General features: G+C 40.9%; 1 protein-coding gene across 5 annotated transcripts in view; it reads left to right on the top strand.

The window, feature by feature from the left end:
• Window positions 1-7,035: 7,035 nt before the first annotated feature.
• RIF1 (replication timing regulatory factor 1) overlaps window positions 7,036-16,519 on the top strand; it is a 54,985-nt gene continuing 45,501 nt past the window's right edge. For 4 of the 5 annotated variants that reach the window (XM_050969147.1, XM_050969146.1, XM_050969145.1 and 1 more), the window contains exons 1-8: window positions 7,036-7,149; window positions 8,793-8,871; window positions 9,972-10,068; window positions 10,889-11,019; window positions 11,100-11,194; window positions 13,404-13,593; window positions 14,821-14,913; window positions 15,016-15,154. In XM_050969147.1, coding sequence (XP_050825104.1) covers window positions 7,043-7,149; window positions 8,793-8,871; window positions 9,972-10,068; window positions 10,889-11,019; window positions 11,100-11,194; window positions 13,404-13,593; window positions 14,821-14,913; window positions 15,016-15,154 — 931 coding nt within the window. In that variant the 5' untranslated portion in view covers window positions 7,036-7,042. Of the gene's footprint in view, window positions 7,150-8,792; window positions 8,872-9,971; window positions 10,069-10,888; window positions 11,020-11,099; window positions 11,195-13,403; window positions 13,594-14,820; window positions 14,914-15,015; window positions 15,155-16,519 lie in introns of those variants that run through there. The other variant, XM_050969149.1, reaches the window with a different exon arrangement.

Here is a 16,519-nt window from a genome sequence, read left to right as displayed (position 1 = left end):
GAAATTAGTCCAATCCAGTACCCATTGAAGTCACCTATAGTCTTTCCACTGACCTCTTCAGTAGGCGTTAGAGCAGACGGCAAAGTACTTTGTTCCTTGGAAAAGTTCCCAGCTAGAATGGGAGACCTTTAGGGCTAATCAGCCCTCTCACCAAACAATTTTCAACCCTCCAGCATTAACAGTTCCTGGGTACTTTTCAGTGTACTTTAGTTTGGGGGATTTGTTGGTTTTAACTTTAAGATGAAACCAAAAACATACTACAAGTAAATAAGAGTAAAGACAGCATCCACCAGAAAGGACTATTTTCATTTCCAGCATGTAACATGAGAGTTACAGAAACAGCTTTGTTTTCAACTGTTCCAAAACCACTGTATGCTGGCAGCCATTACAAAATCCAGTTATCCTCTAGTTTTGTAATCCATAAATGTTCCCTTTCCAGCTGCCAAAATGGCTGTATCATAAATAGCTCTTTTCCTTTGGGAATCTGGATTCTCCAAAGCTGATATAATATATAGTAGTATTAACTGTGTAAGTAAGGTAAAATAAATTAAAGCCAAGTGGCCTTTTCTCATCACCACCACTCTTCAAAAGTTACGTAATTTTCTGGCTCTTATTTGCTGGGGGTTCCTTCATCTCTACATCATACATCATTCCTTTGTCATTCTCTGACATGCACCTATATGTTTCTAAAACACTTCAAAAAATGGACTAGGATACAATATGGACCCTGTTATCAGAAGAGTTCCTGATACTTAGAACATTTCTGATGCAAATCAGTAGCAGTGAGAATGACTCAGAAATGAAGTAAACCAGAAAATACGACATCTGAAATCCCCTAAAGAGAACAGAACACTACATATAAAATTATAATTTACAAAAAAAAAATTCATAACTCTGTTGAACAATAATACAACTATTCCAGCATCTCATTCCAAATTATTTTACTATGAGCATTGAGCATCACATTAGTGCTGCTGGAAAATAAGTTTCATGTAACTATACTTAATTGAATCAAGATGCATTTATTAAGAACTGAATCAAATTTAAATAAATAATATTTCTAAATCCTGCCCTTTGATGGACTGAATGAGGCCACAGACATGTTCCTATAATTACAAGTTCTTTATTTTGCTAAACTCAGCAGTAGTAGTTTGTTGATCACAAACTAAGAGTGTTAAGTGGGTCTATTAACATTTTATTTAGCATAAAATATTAATTGTTTTAACTGACAAGTTTGAAGTCTTAAACTGATGTGGGCCAGAATCAAAATATCTGCTGAAAGTATCCAAGGCTAACAAAATAATCTCCAACGAACAGCTGTGCTGTCACTGCAGTGATGTCATTCTAAAAAGTACTTTCAAGAATTTGTTACTCTTGAGAATTCTATCATAGTACATCAAAGGCTTCTATCTAGCTCTACAGGTGCTTCAGTCATGCAGATGTAAGAGTTACTGTGCTACTGAGACCTGTGCTTATCTCTGTAGAACTTACAAACATTGCAGAGACTAAGCCTCAGCTGAACTTGTAAGTTCAAAATCTGTTTCTGAAGAGTTTAGATGAATTGCAGAGACTGGGATCCCTAAGAAGCATCTAAACCAGACCTCAGTGGTTCAGTGATCAACATTACCCAAAAGAGCTCCAGTAGTGTGAATTCATTGTTTCATTTATTATAATACTATTCGTATTTAAACAGTATGACAGGGAAATATTCAGTTTATATATATATTATTCTCACATCAAATAAGTTAGTAACTTAGTGGAAGTTGATGACTTAATTGGTTAATATTAACATACTAAAAGTGTCCTGATTAATAATTAAATCACAGTGTTTTAATATCATGTGCTGCAAAGAGCCACAGGAGACACATTAAAGAGCCATTTCCAGTTCACAGGCAGCCATCTAAACCCTACAGACTGTAGGAAAAGCCATGAAGCAACTGTCAAAAGCTCTGCTCCTTGGGTGGTTCTAAAGCAGGGGTCAGCAACCTATGGCACGCGCGTCAAAGATGGCACATGAGCCGATTTTTAATGGCATGCTGCTGCCTGCCAGAGTCCTGACAGGCAGCAATGTGTCATTAAAAATCCTGCCCAGCCCAGCCTAGCCTGGTCCGGCACGCTTTTCCTGCAGTGTGCTGGGTTGTGTGCTGAGCCCTGCACTCCACACACACACCCAGCCCTCTGCCCTGACCCTACCTCACACACAGCCAGCCCCTGCCCTGAGCCCTGACCCCCTCACATACACTCAGCCCTCTGCCCTGACCCCACCTCACACACACCCAGCCCTCTGCCCTGAGCCCTACACCCCGCACACACCCCTAGCCCTCTGCCTGACCCTACCTCACACACACCCAGCCCCTGCCCTGAGCCCTGACCCCCTCACATACACCTAGCCCTCTGTCCTGACCCCACCTCACACATAACCAGCCCTCTGCCCTGAGCCCTGCAGCCCCGCACACACCTCAGGCCCGTGCCCTGAGCCCTGCACCCCGCACACCCCGCACACCCCCTAGACCCCTGCCATGAGCCCTGTACCCCTCTTACACACACCCAGCCCTCTGCTTGACTCCTTCACCCCCACACAACCCCAGCCCTGACTCTGGCACTCCCCACACATAACCAGGCCCCCAAGGCCCCATGCCCTGACACTTGTACCCCCTCACATGCCCCCAGCCCTCTGCCCTGACTCTTGCAACCTCCACATACTCAGCCCCCCACACTCCGTGCACCCCTACATCCTGACTCTTGCACCTCCTACATCCCCACCCCCACCCTGAGCACCAAATGGAATCTCTTGCACCCCCACCCCCACATTCCTACCTGCACCCCTTGCACCAAATGGGAGCAGCCCAGGTAAGCACTCCACACCCAACCTCCTGCCCCAACCCTGAGCCCCCTCCATCATTCTAGCTCCTGGCCAGACCCTACATCCCAACCCCCAGCCTGCTCCTTCACCCCTAGCGCTGTGCTCAGTGCACTCCCACCCTCAGCTCAGTGCAGAGAGAGAGAGGAAGAGAATGGGCCAGAACCAGGGAGAAGGTAGGTACCCACTGTATGTGGGCAGGGCCGGGACCCCAGACTGGCAGCCGGAATCCAGGCTGCCAGGAGCCGGCGGATGGACCCCCTGGGCGGCAGCAGGCTCAGCTGCTCAGCCCACTGCCAGTCTGGGGTCCTGGCCGCCAGCCCCGCACAGCCCACTGCTGGCATAGGGTTCTGGCTGCTGGACCCTTGTTTATTTTACAATACAACAATAGTTTAGTTATATAATATATAGACTTTTAGAGAGAGACTTTCTAAAAAACATTAAAATGTATTGCTGGCATGTGAAACCTTAAATAAGTGAATAAATGAAGACTCGGCACACCGCTTCTGAAAGGTGCCAACCCCTGTTCTAAAGTCTTCAATGACAGACACAGAGTTAAGTAAGTCCATAGCTGATAAATGGGAAATCTTTCTGATATTCAGTAGGAAGTTCAACAGCTTTTACACAAAAAATTTACATGACCACCCTGTAATGGAGTATGCTCACGGGCCAGGAAAGGCTTACTAAATTGCTGTGGCCTCAGTCAGCCCTCTCCTGTTACACCTGCAACTGATAGGCTTAACAAGGAGGGTGTAAAAGCTTGTTTGGGTACTAGCTGGGAGAGAGAACCAGACCTTTAGCTCTGTCCATCAGAAAAGCCTGGCTAGGGTCAGCAACTGCTTAAGAAACTGCTGTTGGCAGTTTCCCTCCCTGAGGGAATCTGATCCTGATGTGGGACTATTGTTTCAATTTGCTACCAATGCCTTGCTTGTTGCTGGGAGGACTACTGCAGGTGCCCTGCCTGAAGGGGGCAACAGCTAAATAAAAACTTTTGTTCTCTCACTGGGAACTGAGCAGTGGCTGCCCATGAACCCTGAATAACTGTGTTCTGCAGCCCTCCCAAGGCTTGGGGGTCAGGGGTGAATGGCTGTTCTATGGCAATACAGACCTAGAGTGAACATTAAAGTGATGACTGAGAAATGAAAACAACTGACTCAGGAGCAGCATCAACATCTGGCATAAGAAGTTTTGATTCTCTTGCAACTACCAAGGTGACTGGGGGTTATCCTGTAAGGCCCACAGGCCCAACCATAGTGATGCCAGCTATGCCAATGACGTTCACCAAGAAGGGCCCAGAGGATGACCTTGAGGCCTTTCTAGAGTCTTTCAAATTGATTGCTATGGTGGCACAGTGGCTGACTGTGCAGTAGGTCATCCCCTTAGCTCTTTATGTGACCTCCTCCTCTGCTTTGGATCCTCATATGATTCATGGCAATGTAGGATCACTTATGCCCTCAGTTTGCAGCATGGAGAGGTGTAGTGCACAGGTACAGTCCTGTAAATACTGCTATTGAAGAATTTCTGGTCATGGGCACACAGAGCACATGCACAAACCACAGCAAATACGCAGAGGGACCACACATCTAGAATCACTGCAGTTACTATAAGGTAAGTAACCTTCTTATTTCTTTATAATGACCAGTGTGACTCAGTGATTTCTTGGTGCCAGCTGGCAGAGAGCATGGGAGGTGCACAGAGTTTTACTGGGATCCCCTGAGTCAGATATATGCATAATAATTCACTAACGGGTGCCATATGAGGTCTCTAATGAGAGCCAGAAGCCAACTGGACCTGGTAATCATAATCATTGTGAAAAGTATGCATGGGTAATATTGAAGGAATTATGCATCTATGTTGAAAATTATGTCCCTAAGATATGTAACAGGAGGTGACATGTCTCAAACAGGTTCTTTTTGACATGTCTCAAACAGATTTTGGAATTTCCTCTGAGACCTTTCCACTTGGTTTATCCAGAACACCTTGTCCAGTTCTCTAGTCATCAGTTTGACTCCAGATTTTGTCACTCAGATTCCTTTATTTGGCATACAGAAAAGCTATGCTGAGCTGATCAGACTCAAGTGTAGGGGGTGGATATAGGGCATACCACACATCCATAATTACACAGAAAACCTCTTCCTTTATATACATTTACACAATACATTGCCTTTACTATTCTTTGCATCACACGTTTTGGGACTGGTTCCTGCACAGTAACCAAGCCAATCTCTGTGCAGCATACTCTGTCCGCTCATTGTCCATACTCCATTTACTCTTTACCTAATCTCTATATTCCTAATTTATCTTGTTCATTGTTAGTAAATGGTTCCTTGGGTGTTCTCCTGCTTATCTTAGCAGGCTCAGACACGCTGTCTTTTTAGCCTGATGACCTATTTACGTACCTGATTAGCACAAACATTCTGTTTTCAGCCTAATGATCTGTTTATCTCCTTAATTCTATCCTCCAAGAAATCAGACCTCTACTTTATATGCTAATTACTCTGTCAGGCGAGGCCTCAGCTATAGGTGAGATGCTTATATCCCTGTCTGGTCATTATGTGTCTCATGATGGGTGTCTTTTTTCCATGCTCAGCCAAATGCTACTCAAGACATTGTGAAATCGTCAAGAAAGGAAATTTAAAGGAAGAAATAAACAGCAGGAGAGCATCCTATATATGAGCAAAGACAGTGGATTGTTGGGATATATCTGGGAGTGCAGAGGAACACCCTGGGCCTTTCTCCCAGGAGGCAAGCTGACAGCACGACTTGTCTCATAAATGGAAGATCACAGCCAAGCCTGGTTGTAAATCGCTATAAGACATTAAAGTATCTACTTAAGTAACTCTATCTTTCAGAGCAGCAAAGAATCCTGTGGCACCTTATAGACTAACAGACGTTTTGGAGCATGAGCTTTCGTGGGTGAATACCCACTTCCTCAGATGCATGTAATGGAAATATCCAGGGGCAGGTATATATATGTGTGCTAGCAAGCAAGCTAGAGATAACGAGGTCAGTTTAATCAGGGAGGATATACCTGCCCCTGGATATTTCCATTACATGCATCTGAGGAAGTGGGTATTCACCCACGAAAGCTCATGCTCCAAAACGTCTGTTAGTCTATAAGGTGCCACAGGATTCTTTGCTGCTTTTACAGATCCAGACTAACACGGCTACCCTCTGATATCTATCTTTCAGAATGCTTGTTATTTTATTTTATATGTAATTATTACTAATACTCCTCGATACAACTTTAATCTCTATACTTTGTTCAATAAACTTTTACTTGTTTTCACTATAAACATATCTAAGTTGTATGTATTAAGCAGTGATCTGAGGAGTAATTGGTAAGGTGAAGAGTGAATCTGTGAATACTGCAAGTGTCCAGTGGACCAGGGGCTGGACACTCTAAGGAAATGGTCGGAGGGCTCAGGGGTTGGAGTGTGCCTGTCACCAACCTGTAGCGACAAAGGGCAGGATGTGCAAAACCTAGAGAGGAATTTTTGTGTTGCTCGTGGCTGATAGTCAGAAAGCTGACCCCTGGCAGGTACAAACAAGTCTTCCTCACACTAAGGGGAAGTGGTAGTGAGGTGCCTCACAACTCTGGCTACCAGAGAAGCACGACAGTGGTATAGTAGACAGGATCTACAATCCGGGCTTGTGCCACCAACCCCTCCCCCATGCCTAACTGTACCCCCTGCCCCCAGCTTTCCCTCCTGCAGCGTCCTCTTTTGGGGAACCTAAAATATGGTAACCCAGATGACACAGGGCCCATTTCCTCTGGCTTGGCTTTAGTTACAGGAGCCCCCTAGCGTGTTCAGGGGTGGATTGCAAGCAGCAGCTCACACATCCACCCTGCCCCCACCTGGCGGGCCCTGCAAGAGCTGCAGTCATAGCCCGATCTACCACAGGGGAGAAGGAGGAGTCCCGATCGATGACTCGGCGCTCCACCCCAGGCACGGCTGCGCGGGGAAAAGAGCGCGGTGGGCGGGACGGCTCCGCTCGCTATCTCGGCGTTCGGCCTCAGGCACCGCCTCTTGCGGCGCTGATTGGCTGGGCGAGTCCAGTCCCGGTCTGTCTGGCGGCGAGTCCCGCGCGCCGCCATCTTAGCCCGGGAGAAAGCGAAGCGGCCGGTGAGGGAGGCAGCGGGCGCCTGGCCGGGAGGATTCTCTGCTCCCCTGCAGCACCATGAGCGCTGCCGCCGCCGGCCCCAGCTTGCTGCCTCTGCTAGAGACCCTGGAGGACCCGGCTGCCCCCCTCGGGGAGCTCACGGACGCGCACCTCACCATCGTTAAGTGAGTGCGGCCGCCGCGCCCCGGGCTGGGGCGATGGGGGGAGCGGGTGCAGCTCCGGTACGGCTGCCTGTCAGGGCCGCGAAGTGACGGTCCCGGGGGGAGGGCTCTGCCCTGGCCTCACTCACGTGCGTCCGCCCCGGAGAGGATGCGGGAGCCGCGCGTGTGCAACAGGTGTGAGAGCGGCTGTGTGCGCCGGTAGTGGGGTGCTCCAGGTGAAGGTTAGCGGGAGTGTGTGTGTGTGTGTGTGTCGGGGAGGTTATGTAACAGGTGTGAGCTTGGCGGTGTTACCTTGTTACAGACAGCGTGTAAAGGGGCATGACTGGAAGCGTGTGTATGCAGCCACACGCTGAGCTAATGGCATGGTGCATCGAGTGTGGGGGATCTCTGTGTGCACCCTGTTGAAGGTAAGGGTGCATATTGGATAAAGCCTCAGTGATACGACTGTCAGCAGATACCAAAGCACACTCATGCACAGACAAATTCAAGCACATTTTTAGTTGGAGATCGGGGGCAGGGAATAGCTGCAAAGTTTAGAAATATTTGGCCGTTTTGCAGATGGGCTTTTATCTTTATCCTTTAACTAGCTCCAAATTTAAGAAGAAATGAGTGGACAAGTGTCCTGCCTCTTGAAGTCAATGTGCTTTTCTGGTTAGAAAATCTCAGTTTTCGTATTGTTGGATCCTTCATGATTTCTGTAATATCATATTTTATCAAAATATTTATTTGATGAAAGCCTGTTTAAGTTACTGTAGCACCTGGAGAGCCCATTTGAGAATTGGGGACCCATTATGTCTTTGTACTTGTTTGTACAGTACCTACAACATCCCTTCCCTGAAGTTACTCTTGGGGAAAAATCAAATAGGCCTTAATCCTGCAGACACCTATATGTTGGTGTCTTTATACACTTAACTTTAATGAGACTGCTTCCATGCTTAAATGTTTGCAGGAGTGGGGCCATAATGGTGAGAGAGAAAAAGGAATGCTGCTAACTTAACTCTTCACAAGAAAAGCTTCCTCAGAGTTGCCTTTGGTGATCCCACTTAAGAAAAAAGCTGATTCTCTTTTAAGAAACTATTCACACATGGCTCAAATTGTGACTATTAAAATGTACTGGCTCAGTTACAATGTGGGACCTTTACATTTAGGGTTCAATCTTCCATTCAGATAGTTGGTAGGGTTCACTAGCTATTGTGTATACATATTCTTTCTAATGCTGTTAGTTTTAAAAAATGAAACACTAATTTTTCTTTAAGTCTTTTTGATGTATGGTTTGGTAAAGTTTATTTGATTTTTCAGTAGCAATTTCAGTTTAGTAGCTGATTAATCTCTAGTTGTTTAGCAGCAAGAGTAGCAAAATATAAAATACACTAATATCCTGTATTCACAGTACAGCAATGGGCTATATTATTCATTCTGAATGGTCACAGGCTTAAGTATAGACTTGCAATGTTTAAAGGTGTGATTTTTCTCTTTCCTTCTCCAACACTTGCGTGCTATGTTTCAACTGTTTTTTTAAGATGTTCTTGAAACTGTAATTTTTAGTTAAAAATAATTTGACAGTATTTTAATATAAACCTTATTATAAGAATAAAATGTTTTATATTTGTAAATATGTCTTATATTTTTCTCTCTTCTTCTTGGAGTCGTCTGACTGGAGAGGAAGGAAAAGAATTCACTGCAGATGTTGGAAAACACTTTCCTCGACTTTGTAAAGTATTTAAGGTATGAGTTGTGTTCCCTAAAGTTAATTTTGCTATACAAGACTCAGTAAATAAAAGAACCAAAGCTTAAGTCAAGATCTGGGTTCAGACACTGATCTCATTTAATTTGCGGTCAAGCTGGGTGAGGAAGTAGCGTAATTTTGACCTTGTGAATTAAGGTATCCAGTAGACTGTACTCTCCTGGCTTTTCCTTCACATCATGGAGATTGTATCTTCTTTTACTACAGAAAGATTAGTTTCTCGAGGTTTTTTTCTTGACTACGAAATGGTTTGCAACAAACATTTCTTGGATGCAAAGGACTGGTTGGGATGCATGGATGTCTTGCAGTGCAGTCAGGTCGAGTTGTGTTTTTGCAGCATGGGCTCACTATCTATTATGATTGTTATAACCAATACTTAAAAAAAAAAAATTAAAACTAAAAAGCAACCCCTACTATCCATGCCACTTCTCTGATGCATCCCACAGTAGGCTGGCACTAGTAATCATAACAAACTAAGAATAATGTAATCTGGGGTGTCAGTGTGTAGTGCATAATGGATGGAGTGATTTCTGAATTTTAAGATATCTGTATCTTTCTATGTGGTGAATACCCCTATAACCTGAGTAGTGGAGATCATCAGGGTACTGCTGATGTAATATAAAGTTATTGGCAGGTCATTTTATTCTGACTTCTTTTCTTGGTAACCAGTTCATCTGTTTTTTAAGCATGTCATGCTTATTTTATTCAAAATACAATAATAAAAAAATGGATGATTGTTCCCCATTTATGTAAAAATTATTTCAGTGCAGATTCTTAGATGTTTTGGAACTTAATTCAATAACAAGTGTCCAGATTTACAGGTGACGGAAGTGTCTTGAAAACCCCAACTAGGTCTGGTAGTTTTAGGTGTGACTTTGTGCTGTGGACGCTAGAAATATTTTTCAGTTTGCATTTAGATATGAGATTTCATTAAGCATGGGATTTTTTTTATTGTTCTGTGTTCCATTTCATGACTTAATCTTAACTCGGCTGAGCAGCCACACAGTACATAATCCTACTTTGTAATTAATGATACAACTTGGAGTTTTAATGTCCTTTTTTGTGTTTTGTTTTTTTGCAGGCACACATTTCTAGTCAGAACTCAGAGCTGAGCAGTGCAGCCCTACAAGCTTTAGGATTTTGTGTCTTTAACTCAAAGATTACCTCTGAATTATCTGGTAAAAAAAATATTACTAGAACTCCTTCTGATACCCTGATGTTGAAATGTGCCCTAATCTGTTTCTTTAATTCTAGATTAAAATTAGGAATTTTCAGGGAGTGAGGCAGAGATTTATCAGTAAAATGTTGGAATTAATTGGTGAGTTGGTTCCGGGTGATGGGTACAGCTTGCCCTGTGGTATAGGCAGAATGTAATTAATTCATTGCTCCCAAACTCTCTCAAACTTTATATTATGTCATATCATCACATTAATAATGATGAACATTATTTTCCAGAGTGCTGTACAAACAGCCTCTTCACTTTCAGCTTTGCTTCTGTTAATGGCTGAACCATGTAGAGCCTGGGATGGGCATACACTATCAACCACACAGTGAAATTGACTATGGCTAAAGTGGTACCAATTGCACAGTTGTTTTTTTTTCTTTTAAAAACCTGGAAAATTAGAGAAAAATTTGTGTAGTCTCTGGTGTTTCTTGTAATAGATACATTTTTCAGACAGAAATTTGACTTTCAAGTTTATACTGTTTCAATTTTCTATAGTGCTAATGTAGATGGCAACATATATATGTACTATTCTACACAATTTTGCCTATTGGTAGTCTATTTTAGTCACTCTTTACTGGAAAGTTTATTTATATTTAATATAGTTAAAATGTTAGTTACATATTTGTGGGTTTTGGAATTGTGTAGCTGGTCCTGTATTAACGTTGGATATGCCTAAGCCAAAGTTTCTGGTGTGACCTAAAAGCCTGCTAAGAAAATGAATAGAATTTGTGAAAACATAATTTGAATGCCATATGTTCTGTTCTGCTTTTTAGCAACTGAAATACAAGAGTTACTTTCAACAGTGAACAGTATTGCTGTAAAAACTTCAGACAAGAATACACGCACTCGAGCCCTTTGGGTAATCTCTAAGCAGACCTTTCCTTCTGAAATTGTTGGGAAGGAGGTGAGCGTCTTAACTTTTTTATTTTTTGGCCTCTAGTTTAAAGAGACAGTTTAGTTAACCTCATCCCATTGTTTCTTCAGGTACCCAGTATAATTACTACACTAGAAACCATACTTACTAAAGGAGATGTATATTCCATGGCTGTTGAATATGAAGCACTAAATGTTGTCATACGGTACGTGAACTGTAAAGCTAAATGTTTAAAACAGTTATTGAGTTTTTGGAAAAGTCCATTTGAAAAAAGAATCTGTTGGAGGTACTATAGTTTAAGGACAATATTTGACCTACTTTAAAATTGTTAAACATGCTAAGTAATGTTCTCAGCGTTGCCAATATATATTTTTAAAAAATCAGTATGATAAAGTCAGGCTTTTTATGAACTGTGTGATAACTACTTATGCTTTTTCTGAAGCCTGCTAGACCATTTTATTTGCAAAATGTCTTTCCAGACCTATAATGTCATCACTGATTTTGATGTGGAAAGTCACAGTCAGATAAAAAATTAATTGCTACCATTTTTAATAGCTTAACTTACTAGACTTTTTTAACTTTTTTTTAAAAAAAAAGTCTATTCTACTTTATATAATTGATTCTTTGTTTTTTCCCTGCACCTTTAAGTCACCTTGAAAAATGAAGCTAGATTCAGTGAGATGTTTCCCGCATTGCGTGGGAATGTTTACATCCAAAAACTTGTTTTAAGTTCATTACAGTATTTATTATGATACTGTTTTGTACTAGTTTTTAATTACAAAGCCTACATTTTAGGATTAAAACTTATTGAGAGTGTGTTCCTCCCATTGGCATTGTTGGAAATAATAGAAATAGTAGATTTTATCATCAACAGTGAGTGAATTTAGTGTTCCTGAGATTGAAAAATTAAGATCGTTGGCTTGAAGCAGGCAAGTTAGGCTCATTGTAAAATACTCTTACCATCTCTACTAATGGACTGCAATCCTGATGTCCCAGTCATGGTCCTTTATTGAGCAGAGGCAAATTACACAGTTGCACCGAACTATGTGTGTGTGCATGCAAGTTCAGCACCGAACTATGTGTGTGTGCATGCAAGTTCAGTCTCATTGTAGTCTTTATTTTACTTGAGACCTAATCAGTTTGATTTAAGTTCTCTAGAGTAGTGTTTCTGAATGACCGGTCCATGGACTGAGCTCTCCCTGTCTCTGAGCTCTCCCTGTCACAATTTAGGAAGGCAGCAAGCTGGTCCCTAGTATCAAAAAGATTGAGAGAAACAGTCTCTAAACCAGGGGTAGGCAACCTATGGCACGGGTGCCGAAGGCGGCACATGAGCTGATTTTCAGTGGCACTCACACTGCCTGGGTGCTGGCCACTGGTCCAAGGGGCTCTGCATTTTATTTAATTTTAAATGAAGCTTCTTAAACATTTTAAAAACCTTATTTACTGTACATACAACAGTAGTTTGGTTATATATTACAGACTTATAGAAAGAGACCTTCTAAGAACATTAAAATGTATTACTGGCACGTGAAACCTTAAATTACAGTGAATGAATACTTACTGCTGTCCACTTGCTACATTTTCCTGATGTATGATAAGCAAGTCTGGCTTTAGTTGAGATGGGTCAGTATGTACTTGTGAAAGATAAACATTTGACTCAATAATTCTTGAATATTTACCTACTGTTATTACAGGTAATACCTAAGATGACTATAACTGAAAAGTTAGATTTTTTTTCTCTGTGTTTATATTGTATATTTGGCAATACTGTGAGCATTGTTAATTTAATTTGCATAATTCAGTTTTCCCCTTTGGGTGTATGTGTGTCTTTCACACAGCAATAGAGAGGCTAGCGCTCTACTGGACAAAAGCTCTCACTAGGAAAATGTGATTGTAAAATTGGCAGATATCCTCAGATTGCAGGTGTAGATCCGAAATTAAATGCAACTTAAAAATAATTGACTAGGTTTCAAGTTGAAGGTAATTTTTTAACAAGGACACCTATTCAGAGGTCTTTCAGACTAGCTTTCTTTCCCTTTTAACTTAATGGAAAATTGCCACTTTGGATTATACCATTAAGAACTGGAATCTTAACTTGAACAAAACAAGTTTGGAGGAAGTTGTTGAGAATAAATTTCTCTTTGGTTTTTGTCACCTTGGTCAGGCTTTTCGAGGGAAGTATCTGAATTGGTACTTCAGTGATATACTGATATGTAGAGTTTCACTGAAATTAGATTTTCAAAGTGTAATTCAGATTTATTAGAAAATGTTTTGAACAGCATTTTGTTAGTGCATACTACATCTGAAATATAAATGCATATTTTAATATCACTAGCTAAGAATATTTTTGTTAAGCCCAGCAGTAAGTATAGTGGTTCTATATGTAGTTAATACATGTGCTTTGTTGAACTCAGTCTAATGGAACAGACTCCAACCCAAATGGGAGAAGAGGTTGTGAGGTGGGCAAAGCTGATCATTCCTATGGTCGTCCATTCAGCTCATAAGGTGCAGTTACGAGGTGCCGCTGCATTGGAGATGGGAATGCCATTGTTACTTCAGAAACAGCAGGAAGTGGCAGTCATAACTGAACATCTTATGACTACTGTAAGTGGAAAGTGCTTTTAAAAACTTCTTTCCCTCAGGATTTTAGAGAAGCTGTAAAACTTCTAGCAATGTTTTCTTTTATGCTCTTAAAATATCATTTAAATTTCTGAATTACCCTGTGTACTTGTCTCTGCAGCCTTGACTGGAAGACGATTTCATACTATGATTTTTTTCAAAGCATCTGTTAATGTGAATTTGGTTCACGAAAAGTAGCACTAATAGAACTGAAGGCATATTCAGCTTGAACAGTAAATAGAAGTGCAAGCTTTCTTAGTGTCCCAGTATGCTTCTGCACAGTTTTGAAGGGGGCGCTGTCTCAATACCATTCATTCTTTGGTTTGTCTGCTGAGAGTACCAATGAAACCATCAGCTAACTTTTCCTAACTCAGTAGCCAAATGGTGGCAGCCTATTTTGGCTGTTACCAACATATGCTGGGTTTGAACCAGCACCTCACAGATGAATGGCTCTATCGTATTACCAGTCATCCTAGTCAGCCTTGCAAAATTCTGTTTGTCCAGTGTGAGTAAAGTATCTTCAGTTTTTTTCTATTATCATTAAGACTAAAGGGAAAGTGAATTAATTTTGTGCCAGATTGTAAACTTTCATGACAGTTTTACAAGACTGCCTAAGCCTTATAGAAATCATTTCAAGCTCTTTGGGGGCAAGGGCTATGTTTTCATCGTGTGTGTTTAGGGCCTATTATGATGGGGTCCTGGTCAATGACTAGTTAAATAATTGCCCACTATTTCTATATTAAGTTATATATTAGAAATGGAGAAGGACTGCATGAGGTCTGCTTGTCTATTCTACTGTATAGTCAAGAGAGAGAACTAGTTCTTTTAAAAAAGGTGAATAGGCTTAATTGCAGCACTGTGGCCTGGTTGGCAGCTGCGATTTTCATAGACTCATGGACCTGTCTAAGTCACTCCAGGGACTTATTCAGCCCCAGAGCAACCCAGCATCAGGAAGATGCAGAGGTGGCTAAAAGCTACTATGTTCCCTCCTACACCTTTGGTGACCTGCAAGTTTTGTGCTGCGCCTCTAAAAGTTTTTGTAGAAGTAGCACAGTTAAGTCCCACACTGGAGTCATTTCCTTTTAACTCTTGTCAATATAGTGCATCTATCTTTCAGAAATTGTATTTAACTTAATCTTCAGTACAAAACTTGTAGCTTATTCTATGTATTTCACTGCACAAGAAAATATAACAACCTTTTCTTGTCTTCAGAAAGTAATTTCAGAACTCCAAAAGTTATTTTCTGCAAAAAATGAGACCTATGTGTTGAAATTGTGGCCTTTGTTTGTCAAGCTACTTGGAAAGGTAAGCAGAAGAGCAATAACTTTACTATTTAAGGTTCCATGACAGTAGATAGTGACAGTGTAAATGCTTCATTGTATAAAAACAGTATTATTTTACCTTTAGACACTCCATCGTAGTGGCAGTTTTATCAACTCATTGTTGCAACTGGAAGAACTTGGATTCCGTAGTGGATCACCAGTGGTAAAGAAAATAGCCTTCATTGCATGGAAGAGTCTGATAGATAATTTTGCTTTGAATCCAGGTAGATAAAAATATATTAAACAATGTAAGTTTAATATTGAGCTAACCAGGAGAAAGGAAAACACTTATTTTACCCATTGTAATCTGGTAGTGCTCAACTATATACAGGTTAAATATTATCTCTCTAAAAATGCACATTTCTACTGATTAACGATTCTTTCTTAGCTCAGTCTTGCTGCATGGTAGAATTACTAAAGTTAAACATTTTTTTTTCCATAGTAGTTTAATTGGGCCAAGCACAGATAGCAATGAGATAGGACACACAAGGTTACACTGCAGTTCTTCATTTTGTGCTACATGGATTTTTTATTGGGAACTGTGGTTAAGGAATCTGGAGATTGAGAAATTACTTCTGTAATCAGTACTGAGACTTAAACAAGCCTGTTTAAGTTCAGCATGCATCCTGACTACTTTATAAAAGATCCTTTGCAAGATTGGACCGTATTCTTCGGGATACTTATTCCAAAGGAAAACAAGGAAACAAAAATGGAAGTTTCTTAAACTAATAAAATTTCGTTTGAATGCTCACTGAAGTGTTTATTCCCCACCCTCATTGTTAGACTTGGCAGAATTCAGATGTTGTTATAATCTGTATGGATAATATTGATTATTTTTAAGCATTTTTTTAATTAATTTAAATTTTCACAGTTGCAGCAGATTATGGGGGTCTGACAATTAATTATAGTAGATGCTGAGATTCAAAATGTTAAAGCTTTATAACAGTTAAAAGACAAATTGTCAACATCCCATGTCAAAATAAACGAAGTGCATATCCTTAAATCAGACTCCTAAGTCCTCAAGCAGCATTGTCTTTCTTTGCCTATCTGTAAGTTTTGATCATAAATGGAAGTATTTTTTTGTTGATTTACGTATATATGGTAAAATGAACGTTTACCAGGAAAAAGCTAATCCTTCCAAGGCTATTTAAAATAGATCATTTAGCAGTGCTTTTGTTCTGCTAAAGAAATAACAGATAGGATTATTGGTGGTAACGTGGCTTTATTTTCCAGTACAAATAAGGAATCTAAGTCAAAGTCCTAGCATTCTGTGGTTCTGTAGCATACAGTATTTATCCCTTACTAGTGAAATGACTAAATACATCTTCTCTGTTCTTTTGCATGCTTTTATGTGGAGTCAAGAAAAAACTATCTGGATTTGCTTTGACACTTCTCCAGAGAATAAAGGCTAATTAAACTGGGAAATTAAAGCTGTGTGAGAAATAACTGATAGCCAAGCCATGCAGACACTTCACTGCTACTGTGAACGTTTGTGACCTCAGACACTACACTTGATCTTAGCTCATATCTAATTTAAGATCTGTCAGCTGATGCAGTTGCTAAAATGTACAAGTAGAGTTTATTCATTG

The sequence above is a fragment of the Gopherus flavomarginatus genome, chromosome 10, assembly GCF_025201925.1.
Source record: "Gopherus flavomarginatus isolate rGopFla2 chromosome 10, rGopFla2.mat.asm, whole genome shotgun sequence".
NCBI lineage: Eukaryota > Metazoa > Chordata > Testudines > Testudinidae > Gopherus > Gopherus flavomarginatus.
This window is presented reverse-complemented; position numbering and strand designations above follow the sequence as displayed.